Genomic DNA, 22,253 nt, shown 5'->3' on the forward strand with positions numbered 1-22,253 from the left:
AAGGTATGAACAACCATATCATAGAATCATAGAACATATAGTGAGATAAGAGAGTAACCTGTACATACGAGTACCTTTTAGGCCGGATGCCATGCATGCTTGTCTTTTCCTTTAAAAACATTTCTTTTTATATCCATAGAAAATAGAACATGTTATATCGCCCACATATATCCCGCGTTCGGGATGAAAATTACTCCAACTGACCAGGTGGCAATGCGTCTATAGCTCCACATATGAACCTTCCCCATATCCCCTATATACATATACATATACTTATACATATAGACAGCATGCAGGAGAGCTCAATGAAAGTCATGTATCTATCGGAGTGACGGAAGGTCGGTAACCTCCGATTGTATTATAGACTAACCATGGTCGCTTTGTCTCACCTTGAAGGAACAATTATTATAAGATGAGACTATCCACGAAGGATAATATTAAGATAACGTAGAATAAAGCCACAATCTCGTAAGGCGCCAAATCGTATACATATGCACATAGGACCAATTTTCAAGACTCGTAGAATAATTGGAATGAGCTATGATTCAAAAGTCAAGATAAGAGTCATGTCAAGTACCTTTCAAAAGTTACCATGGATTATATCAAAATAAAACTTTTGGAATCATATACACGTATCTAAGCACGAGAAAATATCCTTTGGAAACTCAAAAAAATTGGCCATCCTTGTGGCTCTATGAATAGGACTTCCTTGAAATTGTATAAAATGTCATATACTTGTTTCATAAAACCCATGCCAAAAGAAAGAGTACCTCTATATACTTATGTCAAAACATGCCAAGAGAAAGAAGAGTAAACCTTACATACATGAAGCCTTTCTTATCATAGCCATCATAGACATATTCTCATCCTCGACATCATCAATGTCGTTGTAAAACATATCCATCGTTATTGTCATAAAAGCTTGTAATACTGTAAACCTTTGTTTTGGGAAACTATAGGCATTTTGGAAAATATTGACGGGTTATAGGAAAAGTAGTCATTTCCTTGGGACCATTGACACCTAGCTTTTGAAAACAAAGAAAATATGGAAGTAATTATGAAACCATAACATCGGAATCATGCCTTGAAAGAAAAGGGTAAGCCTTACATACCTTCTCCGCTTCCTTAGTCAATCCCACTTAAATCTTGGCCTTCCCAAAAATCTATAACAATGTTAACGAATGCAAACATTAGTTGTAGATATCCAAGATTCTCATCTTAAACTAAAAAAAAATTCTATCAAAATTTCGGCAGCACTTCCCCTGTAAATACACCATCCCCGAGATTTCAACTCGGCCACAATATCAAAAACCATCCAACAACAACAACCAGCAGCACATATACCATTAAATCACTTCAATATCCCACAATACAACTCCAAACAACTAGCTCAAAATTTACGATACCAAAATAGAGTTTTTAACCTTTATTTCATAAAATCATTAACCATACAAAACGGGGGGTCGTGTGGCTGAAACCAAAAAACACCATACCCTTTTTAAAACACTTTAAATCCCTCCAACACGCAACCCAACCATCTGCAACCGCAGCACCACAACGACAACACACTACGCGACTTCGATTTAACTACTACGACTTCCATTTAGTTGTTTCTAAAGTCAAGCATCCTTATATATTTTTTTCATTTCCAACATCATTTAATATATTTAACATACCCCATAAAAACCTCATAAACTTCAATTGAAATATAAATCCTTACCTTGCTCAAAATTCACCAAAACTTGCCTCAGAAGCTCTCGTAGTGCGGCTAAAATTTTGGGGCTATTTGGTAACGTTTTGGGCTGCTCCAAACCATAAATTTATATTAACAATACCTTCATAACATCTTGGTATAACCTAGATAATTAATTCACGAAACGAAATCAGAGACTTACCTCTTTCTTTCTCCCCCAAAACCGAGCTCTCTCTCTCTAGCTTCAAGTTTTTCTTCTTTTCTTCCTCTTGAATTTTCTAGAATTCTCTTGGGATAAGAATGACCCTAATGAGTCATAAGACACACATATATATATCTTCCACCACTTATCCATATTTGAAAATAAGTCCCTCAAATATGAATATAGACACATGACCCCTTCTCCATTGTTTTCTAGAATCTTCTTTAAAAAAAATAAAGATGACTTAATTGTCTTGCCATGTATACTTTGGTTCATATATTTTCATCACATGGACATAAAAGAGTGCACCCCTACAATAACTTTCTTGAACACTTTGTGAAATTCTCATTTTACCCCTAGCCTTCCACAATATTACCATAGGCTACTTTGCGAATTTTCCTTTTTGCCCTTTGCCTTTCCCAATATTTCCACACTATTAATGTTCATACATAATATTCATAACCAACTTGTATATTAAAATAAATTTTGGAAGATGGTCATTCCTTTCACTTTATCACGGCTACTTTAAAATATCCAACCGTATAAAATACAGGATATAACATCCTTCTAGAAGAGAGTGCGAACACAGGTGAATCTTAGCACAACATTTCACCCTACGCCTAATGGTCAGGCTGAACGTACTATTCAGGCATTAGAGGACATGTCGCGGGCCTGCAGTATTGACTTCAAAGGCAGCTGGAACAATTATTTACTACTTAATGAGTTTGCCTATAACAATAGCCATCATTTTAGCATTCAAATGTCATCATACGAGGCTTTGTATGGCTGGAAGTGTAGGTCACCTATTTGTTGGTTTGATATTGGTGAAGCCAAACTAATAGGCCCAGACTTGGTTCAGCGAACTATAGATAAAGTAAAACTGATTCAGGAAAAGTTATTGGCAGCCCAAAGTCAACAGAAATCATATGCAGATAATCGACGTCAACCTTTAGAATTTCAGGTGGACGATTGGGTGTTCTTGAAGGTGTCACCCATAAAGGGGGTAATAAGATTAGGCAAGATATCAAAGCTTATCTCAAGATACATTGGTCCTTATCAGATCATCCGTAAAATAGGCAAAGTTGCCTATGAGTTGGACCTACCATCGGATTTGGAAGCAGTACACCCAGTCTTTCATGTATCGATGCTTCGCAAGTGTATTAGTAATCCTTCTAGAGTATTCCCTATGGATGATGTCCAGGTGATAGAAGAACTCTTGTATGAGGAACACCCTATAGCCATACTTGATCGCCAAGTCAGAAGGTTGAGTACCAAAGACGTGGCCTCCGTCAAAGTATTGTGGCAAAATAAGAATAGAGAAGAGATGACCTGAGAAATCGAGGAAGAGATGAAGAATAAATATCCATACATATTCCCTATGTCGACAGGTAATCTAAGCCCCTAAATTGATTGTATTAATTAATACGAGGCTTATATGTGACAACTATTATAGAGATTTCCCGAAACTAGTTAACATTCAAGGACGAATGTTCAAAACGGGGGAAGGATGTTATACCCCAAACTTTTGTACATTGGAACATGTTTTTTTTTGAAAAGATTGCCATGTGATCCATGTTATCTCGGAAGTTCTATATGAGTAGCGATGGTTGGAAATAGGTCTAGAGGGATTTGGAAGGAGTTGGAGGCCAAGTAGTGAGTCGTGGTCATCGACCTACTTATGTAAGCTACCAACTTGGATGTCTTACATACTTAAGTCACTTGAGTACTTGTCGAGCTTACATAGTAAGGATTACATAGGTTCTTAAAGTGAGATGAGATTATGAACCCATAGGGGAGGAATAAGGAGGCGTAACACTCCAAGGTAAGCCTTCGATTTTTACTCCATAAATTAATTATCTAAGGTATTCTCTGATTAACTAACGGTGTTTAATAGCATAAATTAATGTTTTGGGGCAGCAAGATAGTGAAGCGAGCAGCCCACCAATTTTCAGCCACGTTAACGAGCTTTCAAGATCGATTTTCGGCAAGGTAAGGACCTTCCTCTCGAATTGGAGTTAATGATGTTGTTGCAGAGTATATTACTTGTGTTAAATGAAGTTGGAAGTAAGAAAATTGCATAATTATGATTGACGTTGTAAACGAATGGAATTGAAGTTGTTCTAGTCGGGTTAAAGTTGAATAGTGTTGTTATGGTTGTGGTGTTGTATTTGGAGGCGGTTTATCTATGTTGCAGGTCTGAAACATGTTTAAATATGAGTATACATGCTTCTGGTTGCAGCCACGTGATACTCCATTCCGTGTGGTTAAGATTTTGCAAAATAAAGATTGAAAACCCTATTTTAGTATCATGGTTTTGGGCGAACTATTTGGAGCTTGTATTGCGTAATGTTGAAGTGATTTAATTGTAAATTACTGCTGGTTGTTGTTGTTGATATGGATGTACCAATCGGAGGTGTAATTTGAAATTCAGATAGGGCAAGTTATAGGGGAGATGCTGCCCGATTTCCGTTAACTTCTTAACTAACTAATAGACTAGTCGAGAAAAGCAAATAAGGAAATGATTCCTATGGATGATTGATTATAGATATGGAATCTGGGAGGTCGAAGGTTATTAATATTAGCATTACTTTCGTGTTAAATAGGTTCAGAGGGCGACGAAGCAAGCGTGGTTACGATTAAGCCATAAGAGGTATGAGAAGCTATCTTTCTTTTCTCTTGGCATGTCTTAGCCATAGGTGGGTTGTATATAAAATGTGGGGATAATTCCATTCATAGAACTCCAAGTATGACTCATAATTCTTACCAACTTCTTGATGTTAGAACTCCTGCAAGAATTGATTTATTGCCTTTTAAGTCTTCTATATGATGAAAAGTAGTATACGTAAAGCCTATCTTTTCTTGCTTTTGGAATGTATTAAATATAAGCGAGATGATATATGATATGAGTTTGGAGGTAATTACATTTATAGGTTCCAGGTATAACTCATGATTTGTACTCACTTTTGAATGTTAAAGGTCTTAGAGTAGGTGAACTACTACCCTCGAGCCTTCTATTTGTTGAGTAATAATTGAGTACGTAAGCTTCTATTCCTAAAGGCTTTATGATGATAAATGTCTCTGGTTGCATAAGTTGTATAGCATTACCTTGATGCACGTCTATGATTACTGAGGCTTCATTTGATATGATCCCTAGTAACATCTAGAGGGTACCTCAGATAATTCTTACCCTGATCTTCAAGTGATGGTTCACTTGATTTACTTCATTGAGTCTCAGATGATGATTTAAATTGTGTATTGTTTCTCACTACTCTGCTCATGTATATTGTAACACATCTTTCACCGAGTCCTAGGCCAGATATATTATCATGCTTAGTTTCACTGCATTGTTCACTGAGTCCCTTACTAGAGGGCCGGGAATTATATAGATGTATATTGATCGGGTCGTGCATTCCTCAGCATTATTTTACTATATGGATTGGGCCATACATTCCTTAGCATTATTTTTCTATATAAGGATCGGGTCGTACGTCTCTCTGTATTATTATATGTATATAGGGATCGGGTCATACGTTCCTCAGTATATATGTATATGACGATATGATATGATGATATGATGGTGTGGTGATGGAGTCGAGCCCCAAGTTGGGCGAGCCAGGTATATGACAGATTTATCGAGTCCATAATGGGCCGGATATGATATATGATATGAGCATGCATGATTTTACTTGATAAAGTACAGGCACAGTGATTTTCTTGAGCTTCATACTTGTTTCCTGAACCTTTGTTTCCGATGTGATCCCATTTATGATATGTTATGCTTTACATACTCAATACATATATCATGCTGACCCCTTTTCTTCGGGGGGGGGGAGGGGGAGGGGGGTTGCGTTTCATGTCCGCAAGTACAGACGCACGTTTTGGGAATCCGCCAGCTTAGAATTCCACTCAGCGAGTTGGGAGAAGCTCCATTGTGTCGGAGCCTAGCTTTTGGTACTGATCTTGTGATGTATATATTCATTTATTCAGGGATACGACAGGGGCCCTGTCTCACCTTATATTACTGTTAATACTCATAGAGTTCTGTAGACATGTGTGTGGGTTGTGTATATATGTGTGTTTAGCTGTGTCTACATGACTTATGTTTTGGGACGTTCCCTTTATCGTGGAAGCCTTGTCGGCTCGAGTATGTGTTTATAACGGGACGACCCCATATGCTACGATAGCCTCGTCGGCTTATGTGTGATGTTGACATACGACAGGTTCACTTACAGTTAATAAGAGTATACGCAAGTGTCCAGCTTGGACACCCGTCACGACCTACGGGGTTGGGTCGTGACAGGTGAGTTTTCTTTTGTTTTTCATTTAGTTTGCTAATAATTCAATGGCATATTTAGGCCTTTTTCCTATTAGTTATTATGACATTTTTCACATGATATCAATAAAAGAAATATAGGAGATCTGCAAATAAAACAGGATAAATATTTGTATGATAGTAAGGAAATGTGGAAGGTTGGATATAGTGGATGTGAGGAAAAGTAGGTATAGATCAAAGAAGTATTTAAGAGAGGTAATTAGGTAGGACATGACACAATTTTAAGTTTGGGTTTAGGCTTAGCGGGGTCTAGGAGTACTGTATTTATCATTGTATTAGCCTTATACATAAGTTTTCTCATTTTTAGCATTAATTACTATTTTTCAATAATCTATTCTTTTTGTTTGTTTTAATGCTAATGAATCGACATGGCATACACGTGTAATAACACACATATACTAAAATAAGAAAAATACATATTTTTTCATTTAATAACTATATTATTGCATATATTGTAATTTTGTTTAAATAAATATGTTATTACATCTATTATAATCTATTCTTTATTATTTTTGTATGCGGACTTTTATATTATCGTGACACACACGTGCATCGTACATACTCTAAAATAGTATATATTATATATATTATTAAAAGTGGGAAGCCCCCCAAGTTCAAAGTTGGATTACGAAAATACCCTTGCATTGATTTTTATCTTTTTTGTCCTTTTTTTTCCTTTTTAATTTTCTCTTATTTTGGTTAAAAAAAATCTGCAAGTCTCTACATTCATTGCTCAATTAAAATGCATTTAAAAACATGAAGTCTTTCAGTTTTCAAACTCTTTCATTTTTCTTAACCTCTACCTTTTCATTCCTATACTAAATGAAGAAAAAGGTTGGTGGTCTCTTTCAATTCCTCAATATTATTTATATATGCCTTTAATGGCAAAAGGTTCATATATGCAAGAATGTGAGTCAAACATTTAAATATCAAGTGCACCTTGGAAGTGAGTTCCACACCCTGTACTCTCTTGACTCTTGTATATAGAAATAAGAGTCTTATGCTTTGTATAATACAAAGAGCTCTCTCATCTATAATTTGGCTATTTGTTGTCTATATGCAAGAACATATAATACAATATTTAAACTTCCTAAGTTTGTTAAAGTTCTTCACACCTACCTTGGACTTGAACAGAAAAGAGCAATCATTTGGTTTCAACTCCATAACCTTTTTATTTTTTGTGTAACTTCTCCACTATTTAGCATATTTATTTACGCAAAGTTTATTATAGTGACAACACAATTTGTTTTTGTTCATTATTAGTACTATTCACTTAAATATTATATGCACTAATATTTTTCTCTTTTTTATTTACTTATTGTTTTTCTGCTTTATTTGCTTTAAATACTCATCTTCATAATCCATATATAATTACCTATTCAATTGTTACTCTTAATATTCACGACCTCTATAAATTTGATTTAGAACATTAAGATAGCTTTTGATATTCCTCCATTTTTATCTATATAATTATCTTTTAGGTTTCATGAACCCCCTATACAAGGTTATCCATTTCATTCTATAGTTAAAGTAGTGAAATGTTCATATCATTATTGTACTATTTGATTTATGTTTTAGTTTGACTCGATGAAAAAGACTTTTAAGTTTTGACCGGTTATGGGAGAAGTTGTAGACAAGAATGTATTTCTTGCATTTATGGACAATGTATATATATATATAAGTGGTAGAGGCAAAGGAAGAGGAATATGTCAAGAAAGAAATGTGAATGAAGGCATAGGTAGAGGAAGAGAAATGCCTCAACATAGTCAAAATAGTTCTGAGGACACCAGTGGAGGACAAACAAGACCTTTTAAAAGATCAGGGATGGTAGGGGTTGGAATATACCAAACTGAAGATAACTTTACAACTCTTAATGTAAGTAGTGACATTATATATGCATAATTCAGATTTTATATGCCGCCTGAATATCATCTGATTTATATATCTTGTTTCTTATTTGATTATACATTCTAATTTACCAAGTAGAAGAGTAATCAATACTGGTATAAGAGCGACAAAGAGGGCTGATGTTGTTACTGGCGGTATTGCCTACACACCAAGACGTAGCTTCAAATGGAAAGGGAAGACAACTATTACCATTAGCAATCTAGAAAGAATGAGAGCTGAAAAAGTTATCCAAACCAGGTTTGCAGTTGCTGCTACTAATCAAATCCAAACCAGTTCAACTAGAAAGACCCATGTGCCATGGAAATAGAGCATTTTGATGTTGTGTTGCTAGTATTGACAAACAAATATTAATTTGGTGCTTTTTTTGTTGAAATTTGCTTTTGTTAGGTACCAATCAAACACTATTTTTGTTAGGTACCTTTAGGTGTCAAATTCTGTTTTTGTTAGGTACCAAACAAACAAGATCAAGGTATTGGTTGTAGTTCAAATTGAAACATTGGTTATGTTGGAATGAAGTCTTCAGTTTCTACAATTGGTACAATAGTTTTGTTACTTTTAGTTATATGAATATCTTTATAAATTTGATCAAATGGATACCCCAATAAAATAGACAGAAAAGATAGAAGGAATGGCCTATTTGAAAGTGATACAAATGCTGATTTTATAAAGCCTTGCACAACCAAATACACTTGCAACTTGTTCAAGTCATAACTATTCCGACAACATAAAAAAAAGAAACATAACCAAACTAAAGATGTAGGGTAGAACTATGGCAAGTTCAATTGCGCACAACTACATCTTCCATCCTTCACTTTCTTGGTAAGGCTTAAAAATAGAAAAAACATAATGACAATAAAGACTATTAAGTTCCGGTTACATCTTTTCTCTTCTTCTTCTTCTTCTTCTCCTTTATCAACCATTTGTTACTGTTAACATGACTTTCATACAAGAGTAATGTTTCTTCCAACTTCTTAATTCTCTTCGCCAATTCGAAATAATGAACTTGGATCGTATATCAACATCTTCATGATATATCCCTCCATCTAAAGAAGTTGCACGAATTTTCCTAAAATAAACAAACAAATTAAACAAAAGTAAAACAACAAGAAATAAGAGATCTCCAGAAATAGAGTATTTATTTACAAAACATACACGATAGCGTTGACAAGACCAAAATCTTCGAGTTGGATTGTCGTCCGACCACGAAGTTTGCATTGAAAGTAAGTCTCTATGTTTGCATTGAATTTTCACACACAGCATTGGATCATTCTCATCATTACAAATACGATTCAAGATTGAATTTGACATTATAAGAAATTTTCCTTCAAAACCTAAACACAAAATATATCTTGATTTCTCAAACTTAAAAGAAATTAAGAAGAAATTATACCTTTTCAAATAATAAATCAAAATTAAATTTTCAGACAATAAATTAAACCAAATTCTTACCTTTTGAGCTAATTTCATTAGAGAGCTCTAAAATGGCCCCCAACGGCTCTATTGCAATTTGGGGAAGAAGGTGTATTAATAGAGAAAAGGAATGAATTGTGGCATTTTTTATTGGTTATGGGAAGAAAAAAATAACTTCACGTACACCAAGTGCTTGTTTATATATGTCAGGCCAAAATGATCAAAATGGTCTATTTACAAAGGTATTAAATAGTTTCGTGGGATAATAGAACACATTCAAAGTTAAAGTGTCTTTTTGAAAAAATGGGACAATTTCAGTGGTGTGTTTATGACTTTTCTCTTATATATAGTTCAACTATATTTATGTCACACCCACATACGGATGTGATGGCACTCATCTCAACCCACCGAGATAAGTCAGCCTAAAACTCAACGGAAAGTGAATGCAGAAGTAATTGAGATAAAGCGAGGTTTAACTTATTCAAAGACAAATAAATAATCTCAAATTCCCCCAAGACTAGTTGTCATGTATACATTACCGAAGAACGAAAGAAAATACATTACCGAAGAACGAAAGAAAATACAGTCACAATGTCTTTGTTTCTAGAATAGGACTAAAACATAATAAAAGAGTAAGAAGTATCTGCTAGATGGATGTAACAACTACCTCAACATTCGAAATGATAGCCTCAGATGTGGTAGAAAATAGTAGGAGATCGAGCAGGTCTGGGCTCACAACCTACACAAGTGTAGAAGCAAGGGGTGAGTGCCAAACAATTCAGCAAGTGGATAACTAAAACTAAGCAAAGCTCAATAGATACAAGTACTCTTGTCCTCTAAACCGAACCTCCTTAACTACAACTTGCATAAAACCAGCCCAACTCTACACTTGTACAATAATAACAGTAATACAGTCCATGAATACTCGTCAGTAGTCTTATCAAGTGAATCATATCAAGTCAAATTCAACATATACAAAGCAATAAATGGTAAACACGAATTCATAAATATCAACAAAATGCAATGCAATGCAATGAGATGATGCATGTCTGTCTTATCGGTACACATCCGTTGAATTATAGTCTGAAACCCATGGGAGACATTTCTGTCCATGTAACCTGCCACGGAGCGTGTGGCCCATCCCCTCAATATATATATCCTGCCACGGAGCGTGTGGCCCGACCCCTTTGTTTTATAATACTTTCCATAGAGCGTGTGGCCCGACCCTTTTGTTTCATAATATCTGCCACGAAGCATGTGGCCCGACCCCTTTGTTTCATAATACCTGCCACGGAGCGTGTGACCCGACCCCTTTTATTTCATATCATTTTCAGTCTCAACACAATATGTCAGAACTAATGCAATCAACTCATATTCATATGATTCACGATAATAACATGACAACAACAATAATTTTTCCTATCTCATATCAATATAGTCATTTCACATGTCCAAAATAAATCCATAATCACAACATATCAATTCCACCAATACATGATATTAGATCACCATTTTGTACCCCTCATCTACATTTTTAAGGCCAATCGTACAGTCAATAACTAAGTCCAATTCTCATTACTCCCTAGTACACATAACACGGAAATACAAGCATCTACAAATTTAAACTGAGGTTTAGAAATTCACTTGCCTTAATTAATCAAGCAATCACTCCGGGACTTGAGCCTTTCCTTTTCGTTGGACCTCCAAATCAATGTAATCTAGTCAAATAAATAATCACAATAAGATTTGCGAAACTAACAACACTCTTATTACCATATATCTAGCCTAGATACAAAAAATTAAGCAAATCTATAAACACGTTTCTAATCTTGATGCCACTTAACATGTCAACTCCCATATTTTCTGAATTTCAAAACTAGGGTTAAACCTCAATTAAATTGAATAATTATTTTAAAACTTGAGCCTTTCGTAACACTTCCTAATGATTAAAATCTGTTCAAATACATAATCTTCATAAGAATACGAATACAATGACACATATATTGCTATATTTATTTTCGGATAAAAAATTGGGTCAAAAAGTCATCCTGAGTCATTGAAGTCAAATCTAAAATTTTCTTTCTGATTATGTTCACTCATGATAAAATAAACTCACATGTTAAATTTTAGCTAAAACAGATCGTTATTCGACCCCCAAATCAAGATTTTATATGAAGAACCCTAGAGTCATATTTTCTTATTTCAGCGCTATTTCTCCATCAATATACCCTAAAAATATGTTCATAATCACATGAAAATTTAATGAAAAGGATGAGAATAATTACCTTGACGCTTTGGAATGAAAATCCCTATTTTTCTCTTCTCCTTTATTTTTCTTTTCCCCTCCGTATATTTTTTCTCCATTTTTTGTGTTCGTCGTCGTTGTTCTCTCTTTCTCGTTACATCTGATGGCATTAAGCCATCAGATTTTATATATATATATAGATATATAAATTATTTTCTTTTATTATTTTTTCCTTTTCCAAACTAATTATGTATTAAAATTTACAAACCCTACTAACCTATTTTAATAAATATAAGAAAAGTGGTATAGGGTATTAAATAAATTAACACTTTAGCCCATCAATTAAATTAATTCTCTAAAATTATCCCTCAACTAATTAACCAAAGTTACCGAAAAGTCCAAAATTTTCAACTTAAATTTACGAAAAGGGTCTTCTATGAAAGGAGGAGGACTCGTTCTCAAAATTACCTAACGGGTCATTACAATTTAGCTTTTTGAGTGTATTATATTATATAATTAGTATATAAGTAAGTTATATTCCATTTTTAGTGTATTATCATAATATATAATCAATGTATACTTTCTATGATTATTGGCTACTTTTTTAGGTAAGCAAAAACATGTCTACATTTGTTGTAAACTAATTACTATTTTATTGCATATATTTGAAACTATCTCTATTAAATGCATTCATCCCCTCTCTCTCCCTAATTGGTCTCTCCTCCCTTTTCCATTCTCCCCCGCCTTTTTGCTCCTTTTAACATGTAGCTATAAGTCATAATTTATTAAATTATAATTCTAAATTTTTAATTAAGTTCAAAATTATAGTTATTTTGAAGAGAAAAGGATCAAAATAGTCCACTATCTTTGGATTAAAGCTTAAAATAATCCTATATCTTTCATGTGGAGAATTAATAGTCCATGTTCTTTAAAAAAATAGTCCACTTATAATCTAAACTCAACCTCCTCAGTTTATTCAACGGAGAAAAGTTACACCTATACATGGGCATTCGAAAGTAGCCAAAATAATACAAACTTAATGCAACGGCACACAATTCCTCAAAATTCATCATTCTATATCGCAGCGCATTAAGCTGCTAAGACAAGAACAATGTGATTTAATTTAGCATCACAAATTATAGTTGTGAGCTTCCTTCAATACATCTGTTGCATGTTTCATCTGACTTATAAGTTATGATCAAGTGTAGATATGTTAAACCAATACATAATTGTTAAGTTTTCCATTATTAGTTGTTAATGGCTCGGTTATCGATTTATCTCTTATGAATAAGATATTGAATGAAAAAATCTAAATTCATTTAGCTTTCAACAACACATAATTATAAAGATAGCTCAGAATAGGATAGTAGACAATATATAAAAAATTAAAGCTAATATAGATAGTGCATATATGCCAAAAATTCTGGAGATTTGTGCTTTAGATAAGAGGGGGGTCTCGGTGTACTTGGTAAAGTTGTTGGTGGTGAAACAGTTTCTTTTTGAAATGCAAGGTAAGTGTACATATAATAAACCCTTATGGTCTAGTCCTTCTCTAGACTCCTTGCATAGCGAAAGCTTAGTGTATCAGGCTTATGCAAAATTTTTGGTTCTTCTATCTTTTCTTTTCCACATATTTACCTCAAACAAATGCACACATTTTATACTCCTAATAACGATCCATATAGTCAACTTATATCAAATTGTAGTGCACTCAAATGCTTAACTATAAAAAGAGAAAAGGCAAAGCTAAATATAAGCTAGTAATAATAACTAAACAAGTGAAAATATACACAACACAATCTTTTAGACTCTAAGGTCAAGTGAATTTATATACCTAAGGGTAAAATTGTTATTTGATAATTATTGTCGGGTTATCGGTTAATCCGCTAAGAAAATATCTTAAATCGTTATTAAACTAATAACCCGATAAAAGAAAATTATCGTAACCGAATCGTCCAAATAGTAACTCATTACCGATAAATCAATAACATTTTTTCGGTTGGATTTTTAACTTTCCTAATATATTCTGTTTCTTTGGACTGTGAATCATTCTCTATAGTATTCTTTTATATTTAATTTTTTCAAGAAAAGAAAGAAAGAAGATATCACTCATCCAAATAAGATCAAAAGAGAAGCAAATGCATTATTAAAAAGTGGGAAACCAGAAGGGGGAATGAAGGAAAAGTATTTGCATGAAGTACTAATTTAAATAAACTCATATAGAAATCTTAAACAAAACAAAGGAAGGAAAAGAAAAAAAATGAGCTTTTAGTAAGTTCTTAATACAAAAGTTTATAGTTGTCCTTGTGTGTGTATTTGATGATTTTTGTATACTTCATTTTAGAAGAAATTAATGAATTGGAATGAGTAATGTTGTGGCAGCCTTCAAAATATTTTTCTTCAATTTTTTTACATTCCTTAACTTAATTGCAAAATGCATTTTAGGCAGAACTATTTCTTCGTTAAATAAACTAACGAAAATTAAGTTTGGATTATAAGTGGACTACTTTGTTAAAGAACGTGAATTATTAATGCTCCACGTGAAAAATATATGATCATTTAAGCAGTAGACGATTTTGATCCTTTTCTCTATTTTTGAAAGTTCCTTTTGATTTGACTTAAAAAAAGAAAGAAAGGGCATTTGGGCAGTTTACTACCCGCAGACAATAAAGAAGACCTAATTGAAGACGCTGTCACTCCCTCTACCGTCTCATGGTCAAAAGCATAATTACCGTCGCCTCTTTCCTCCTGACAACCCCATTCTCCATTCTAGAATGACCAAGCATAGACTTGGACTGCACACTCGGCTGTGCTTCCATCTCTCAAGAACAAAGAGACCTTTAACTACTTCCCCTTTACCTTCGGAAGCAACATCCCTAATTAATCACAAGACACTGTGCTTTTCACTTGCAGAGAATTTAATAGTTCGTGGGTTGTTCGATTCAGCTCGGAAAGTGATTCGGAGAATCATCAAGCAATGCCCATCAGTCTCTGAAGCTATCTCTGCTGTTGAATTTTCCATTTCTCGTGGAGTTGAGCCTGACGCAACTAGCTATGGTTTTCTAATTCGGCAACTCGTGACATCTGGGGAAACCCACAAGGCCGAGGTTGTTTATGTAGATTGCATTTTGAACAGAGGTATTGAACCGAACCATTCTCTATTAAATTCCATGGTGATTTGTTATTGTAAGTTGGGTAAACTGGAGGAAGCTAAGTTGCTTTTCGATAAACTTGTGGATATGAAGTTGATGCCTGGCAGTAGCACGTGTAATGAGCTTATTAAGGGATTTTGTGGCCAAGATAGAATCTTGGATGGATTTGATGTTTTTGTGGAAGCTATTAATGCTGATGTATTACTCGCTTTCAGTTGTTACAATGAGTTAGTTGATGGTTTGTGCTTCCGTGGGTACTTGGATGAAGCTCTCTATGTGTTTGATGAAATGTGTGATAGAGGGGTACCGCCCACAGTTCATTTGTTTAAAACATTGTTTCTTTCGTTTTGTAAGAGAGGTAGAGTTGAGGAAGCGCAATTGTTGAGCATGGATATGGAGTCTTATGGTTTTGTTTTGGATAAAGTCATGTACACGACTCTCATCAATGGCTATTCCAAGAACCAGAAAATGAAAACGGCTATGATGGTATTTCTCAGAATGCTCAAGTTGGGTTGTGAACCTGATAAGTATACTTACAACACACTGATAAATGGGTTTACAAACTTGGGCATGTTCGACCAGGGTTGGGTGCTGCGTCAGCAGATGGTTGAATTTGGATTAGAACCTGATGCAGTAAGTTACCAAATCACGATTGTCAAGTATTTCAAGGACCATAACGTTGATTTTGCATTGATGCTATTAGATGACATCAATCAATGCAATGGTTCTCCCAGTGTTCACTCTTATACTGCTTTAATCTCTGCACTTTATAAAGAGAATCAGTCAGCAAAAGTAGATGACTTATACAGGAAGATGTTGTACACTGGATTGGTTCCTGACCATGTTCTGTTTTTTACCTTGATCAACAATCATCCAAAAGGGTCAGAGATTAGTCTAGCATGCACATTTTTGCGGGCTATTGCCAAGAACGGTTGTGGTATTGACCTCTCTTACATCCCTAGCCCTACCAGTCGTAAAGTTACTTCAGATATCATGCTTGATATTGATTGTCTCTTGGGAGAAATTGTGGCAAGAAACTTACCTCTGGCTAGTGTTGCTTTCAATATATACATGATTGCTTTGTGTCTAGGAGGAGAACTTGATTCTGCTCAGCTTTGCATGGATAAGATGGCAAGCCTTTCTCTTCAGCCTTCGCTCTCAGCTTATAATTCCATGATCAAGTGCCTTTACCAAATGGGACTACATGACGATGCCAAGTTTCTTGTTGAAGTTGTGCAAGATCAAGGTCATGTTCCAAATGACGCAACATTCTTGATTATGGTAAATGAATACTGTAAACAAGGTGACTTACAATCAGCACTAGAAATTCTGGACCAAATGGAAGAGAGTGGATTGAAACCTAGTGTTGCTATATATGACTCCGTCATTGGGTGTTTGGGTAGAAAAAAGAGAATAGGCGAGGCCCTTGGAGTTTTCCGGAGAATGCTCGAGGCTGGAATTTATCCTGATAAAACTTTGTTTGGGACAATGATTAATGCTCTATCAAGAAATGGGCGAGCTATTCAGGCCCATGAGCTCTTCAATAAAATGTTGGAAGATGGCGTCCAACCAAGCCACTATGCTTATACTGCTCTTATAAATGGGCTAGTTAAAAAAAACATGATAGAGAAGGGTTGTGTATACCTCGATCGAATGATAGAAGAGGGTTTCATGCCAAATACTTTTCTTTATAATTCTCTTATAAAACAATTCTTAAGGAAAGGAGAGATTGAATTTACATTTAAGTTGGTTGATTTGATGGAAAGAAGTGGGATTGAGCTAGACCTGGTAACTTATATTACTTTGGTCAGTGGCGTTTCTAGAAATATTAGGTCACTTGATGGGAAAGGGCTTGTTCCACAGAGAAGGTATGAAGAATCTAAGGAAATGTTGTTCCGTCTACTTCATCAGAGTGCTATGTTGCCTAAGGAAACCGGTTTGAAAATCTCAGTTAGCTCTCAGGAACAAATAAAATATCTTGCACTTTGGCTGATAAACAAAGTGAAGAACACTCCCCTCATGCCAAATTTGTACTTGTATAATGGCATAATTTCTGGGTTTTGCAGGTTAGAGAGTATCGAAGATGCATACAAGCACCTTGATGCAATGCAAAATGAAGGCATCCAACCAAATCAAGTTACTTTTACTATTCTAATTGATGGGCATTTACGAAGTGGTGAAATTGATTGTGCTGTTAGTCTTTTCAACAGAATGAATGCACAGGGTTGTCCTCCAGATAACATCGTCTACAACACTTTAATAAGAGGTCTATGCAGACATGGAAGGCTCATGGATGCTCTATCACTCTCATATACAATGCTCAAAAAAGGATTGGCCCCTTCTAAGGCATCATATGAAAGTCTTCTCAGTTCTCTTTGTGCTAATAATTGGATGAAACAAGTTAGTTGCCGCCAAATGAAGTAGTTGAATAATCAAAGGTATATCTCTTTAATTCCTTTTTTATTTGTTTGAAAGAGATTCAAGTTTTATTAGATAACTTTTTTATGTGCACTGCACACTACTATATTAGAAGTATGAAGGTCATTAAAAATGTTGATTGAACTTTTTATCCTTCGATAAAAACTATTCTTTAGGCAATATCATTTTTTTCTATTTTTTCTAAAATTTATATTTTAAAATTAAGGAGTCCTAAAATATATGGTAATAAAAAATATATTTTAAAAATTAATGAATCCTAAATTTATTGTAATAAGTAGTTCTAAGTTTGCTCAATTAAAAAAAATTACCCTAGAGGCCTAGAGGCAGCCTCAACGTAGGAGAAAAAAACTAAACTAAAAAAATATTTTAAAAAAATAAAAAAATCAATCAAGAGGCTTGGAGGCAACATCTTTCGTAGGAAAAACAACTACTTTCAAAAAATTCTATAAAATAATTGATTTAAAAACACTCCTATTCATAATCTAGGAAACAAATAATATCATACTTGCAATAAAAAAAAGCACATATATAGAAGAACCTACGATCAAAGGCAAGACATAATGTGAGCTGTATTTTTTTCATTGTTTTGTTTTTAAAGAAAAATTAAAAACCCAACATGTTTATTCTTTTCATCTTTCTCTGTTTTTATATTAATAATATATATACCTTTTCTGTCCATTTTTTTTCTCTATTTGCAATATAATTTGAAGTGATTCTTGAAGCACACATGTTTTGATTTGGGAAATTGATAGTAGAGGGTAATCAAAAGGTGAGTTTGTTTTTCATTTAGTTTGCTAATAATTCGACGGCATATTTAGGCCTTTTTTCTATTAGTTGTTATGACATTTTTCACATGATATCAATAAAAACAATATAGGAGATCTACAAATAAAACAGGATAAATATTTATATGATAGTAAGGAAATGTGGGAGGTTGGATATAGTGGATGTGAAGAAAAGTAGATATAGATCAAAGAATTATTTGAGAGAGGTAATTAGATAGGACATGACACAACTTCAGGCAATCCTGGAGATGTGTGTTCTCCTGATTATTCATGTTTAGATTTTGGATAAACTACATAGGCACCCAAATAGGTTAACACAAGTTAGTGGATCAATTCTGCCACTAGTAAGAAGACTAGATGCTGAACATAATGTAAATTTTATAGAATGTCTATTGAATGCTTAAATAATATGATTTAGTTTTTTAGTTTTTTCTTTTTGAAAAGAGGAGTCACCTTATCTTTTTTGTCATTTTCAGTTTTTTCACGTTTATTTTTTTGCTAATCCTGAATTGCAGCAAAGCACTACGAGTTCAGAGGCAACAGAAAAAGAAGTGTTATTCTTGGATGAAAGAGTTGGCGTACATTGTCACTAAATAAAGAATCCTCTGGATGGTATGTGCTTTACAAACTCATTGTTGGAGGCCACATATTTGACAGAAAGCCAGAAGCAGTATCTAGAGGCAAGTACTGATGTCTAAGATGACTAGGATGTTGCTGTGGAAAGCTTTGAGGATGGTTCGCTAACCATTGATAAAGAAGATTTTTTGTTGGGAGTGTAATAGAATGCTGTTGTTGGCCAAGATGATGTTATTGCTGACGGAATGAATTATCCGGGATATTTCAGAGGAATTAAGCCATTAATAGTATATGGCGACTAAGTGAAAATTCAACAGGTTTTGTCAGATTTGTTACTGGACATATTACTGTATGCACCATCACCTGACAGTGAATATCCAACTTCGATCAAGTATAAGCAAATATCTGACGAAGTAACTGTGGGGCATATTGAATTCAGATACATTCTATAATTTTCTCATCCTTTTTTGTTTAATTTAATTGCTCCACTGGCAGATGAGTTATGATGTTGTAGGGAAGGTTAGGATTCAGGTTAGTATGTGTGGGAAGAAGACTAGGTACTCTTTTTTTTTTTTTCCTTTTCTTATTTCATTTTTTATTTTCATTTTAGCTTTATGGATTTTATTATTTTCTTAATGATTCCATTTGTTGAATTGGAAAATAAGGCCAAATATGTGTCTGTTTATAACAGCGAGGGTGTGATTGACTCCAACTATTAACTGACCGCATTGTCAAATTTCTACTGAATGACTCTCAAATTGAGAGACTTCCCATTAAATAGAAAGTATACAAATTACATCTCTAGAGATCCGTCATTTTCATCCTCAAAGATCAGCTATTTTATACCTGTAAATCTGCTATGTTACCCTCCTCTAAATCTGCTATATGATCCCTCCAAATCTGCTATTCTATCACGATATTCATTCTCTTTGATTACCACAACAAATCTTTATGATTACACTTATATACAACACTATATAGTTACATTAATATATATAATTATTCACTATGTATTCATGTTCTATGAGTTGTCCATCATGCTAACATCCCCTCTCAAATTGATGCTGGTGGATCAAGAAGCATCAATTTTTCTACTAGAAATTGATGGTATTCCCAAGCATCTTTAATCATCCATTCTCCTAACTTTGTAGGATCAGTAGGAGTATGATCCTACCATTTGTATGGCCCCATAGTTCTTTTTGGTGACAAATAATTGAAATTGAAATCCTAAGAAGAAGAATTTTTTCAGTGAAACAAACACTAAATGCCACGATCCAACTCACTGGGCCATGCGGGCACCTACTCTAATGCCTAGATAGGAGAACCTTTACACCAATTTTGAAATCAAGTCAATGCTGATGTTAGGAAAACATAAGAAATCTCTTTACTAATTAAATTAGTTATGAAATACACTGAAAACCCTCCCAAGAAGCTAGTCTAAACAGGTACAAGGGCTTCTAAAGATACAGAGTATAAATAGAGTAATGACACACTCCCACCACAAGGAAGAGTAGAAGCTGTTGGAGAATCATGTTCGTCTTCACCTAAGAAACACCACTGACCCTGCAACCATACTATGCCAAGTGGCATAGCAAGAGTAGTATTAGCACAGACAACACGTACTTGTAGGCATCATTGGTCAATCCGATAACCACCGCATAATATAAAGAAATAAACAAGAAGAAAACATGCTCTTGAGGAATACACAGTCAAACTTTTATGCACAAATTCTTATCATTCCTATTTACCTTCTGTAACACCCCCCAAAATTCCTCACTAAGATTTGAACCCTTCTTCGTATACGTGCAGGATCGAACCCGACTATTTTGAAGTGTATGCATGAGTTAGGATGAGTTCCCAAGGAATTGAAGAGTGTTAGGGGTGATGTGGGGTCACAAAGGATCCCTAGAGCCAAGCTAAGTCCAAAGAATTCGTCTTGGCTATGTTTTAGAATGAGTTCGTATAAGGGGTCGACTTCTAGCGACCATATCTTTTGAAATAGGATGATATGGGTGGCCCATGACCTATTAAATTAAAGGTCTTCGAGTCTTCTTTCCATCGCCGCCAAGATTGTAATTTTTGGAGTTCAGAGTCAAAAGTTATAACTCTCCTAAGACAGACTAGTTCTATAGGAATTTCAGGCCTGGGTGGCAACTGCTGGAAACCTGGGCTTGGCGCCGCAGTGGCGCGATGCGCCAGGAACAAGCCTTAGTAGTTTAGTCCCTGGCGCGGCGCGCCACTAGGAGATGTGCAGGGGTTTTAAGCCTAATTTCCAGAACCCAGAAATTTTAGGCTTGGCGCTGTAAGGGCGCGACGCGCCACTATCGCGCCATAAAACAGCCTCAGTAGTTTGGTCCTTGGTGCGACGCGCCACTATCAGATGTGCAGGTTTTAAGCCTAAATTCGACTTGGCGCCGTAGTGGCGCGACGCGCCACTATCGTGATAGGAGCGTTTTAGCCTATTTTCCAAATTTTTGGAGAAAGGGCAATTTGGGTATTTTCCCAAATTATATATACACAAGCCTTGAACATTTTTGGATCATTATTTCAGTCCCTCTCTCTCTCTAAAAGCCCTAGAAATTTCCCTCTCTGCTTCTTCTTCTCTATTTCCAACAAGGATTGCTTCAAGAACTTCAAGAATTCAAGCCTTCCATTGAAGACCCAACATCAAGGTTTTCTTCAAAGTCTTCACTAAGGTATGTAAGGCTATTCAAAGCATGGGTTGAGTCCACCCATGTTCCCTACATCGTCTTTGAAATTGATTGTTCATAAGAATGAAGTTTATTGATAGAGTTAGGTCCAAATAGGTCCTTTTTCATCTATTACCCTAATTTCTATTATGTTGATGTTGTGGAGTCAAGAAAGTGATGTGCTACATGTTGGTATGAGTTGATTGAGATGAGAGGTCGATCATATATTGTTAATTTCTTAACTATGTTGATTATGTTAAATGTTAATTTCCTTAAATATGTTGCTCACCTTAAATTGTTGATTTAAAACCTTGGAGTTGTGATGAGTCCCAAAAGATTTGTTAAATGAATAGAGGAATGATTGGATATGTTTGTATGTTGTTATAAATGCATATCTAAGATACTCTTGAAAGATATGATTGAGATTGATCGGATAGTAGGATTGGGAGAGGTTTGATTGTGATAGAGTCGACGAGTTGGCAAGGTTCTAAATGAAACTTGCCGATATGACTTGATTGGATGGAGTTTTATGAGCATTGAGTCTTGGGAGGAGTATTGAGCACCGAATTGGGGAAGAGTATAGTCCATACTCGAACCCATGAACTATGCCGCCAACTTAGAAAGGGATTGAATCGTTAAAGTCGGATGCTTCCCATGGGATCGAACCGTTAAAGTCGGATGTTTCCCATTTTATTATTCTGAAATGATAGGACTTGACTGATCGATGGGATCCATGATTGGTTGATTTGTTCATACCCTGGCAAAGTATGAACGGATGTGGCAACAACGTCGGTTTGTTGTACTATCACTGGCTCATAAG

The 22,253-nt window shown here is 34.9% G+C and overlaps 1 protein-coding gene across 1 annotated transcript; it reads left to right on the top strand.

Annotated features, from left to right (window-relative positions):
* Positions 1-14,450: 14,450 nt before the first annotated feature.
* Positions 14,451-19,547, top strand: LOC129895699 (pentatricopeptide repeat-containing protein At5g62370-like). The gene is made up of 2 exons (XM_055971446.1): positions 14,451-17,381; positions 18,683-19,547. Exon 1 carries the CDS (start codon positions 14,566-14,568, stop codon positions 17,365-17,367), a length of 2,802 nt encoding a protein of 933 aa, XP_055827421.1. The 5' UTR covers positions 14,451-14,565; the 3' UTR covers positions 17,368-17,381; positions 18,683-19,547.
* The last annotated feature ends 2,706 nt before the right edge of the window (positions 19,548-22,253 follow it).

Source organism: Solanum dulcamara, chromosome 7 (genome assembly GCF_947179165.1).
Source record: "Solanum dulcamara chromosome 7, daSolDulc1.2, whole genome shotgun sequence".
NCBI lineage: Eukaryota > Viridiplantae > Streptophyta > Magnoliopsida > Solanales > Solanaceae > Solanum > Solanum dulcamara.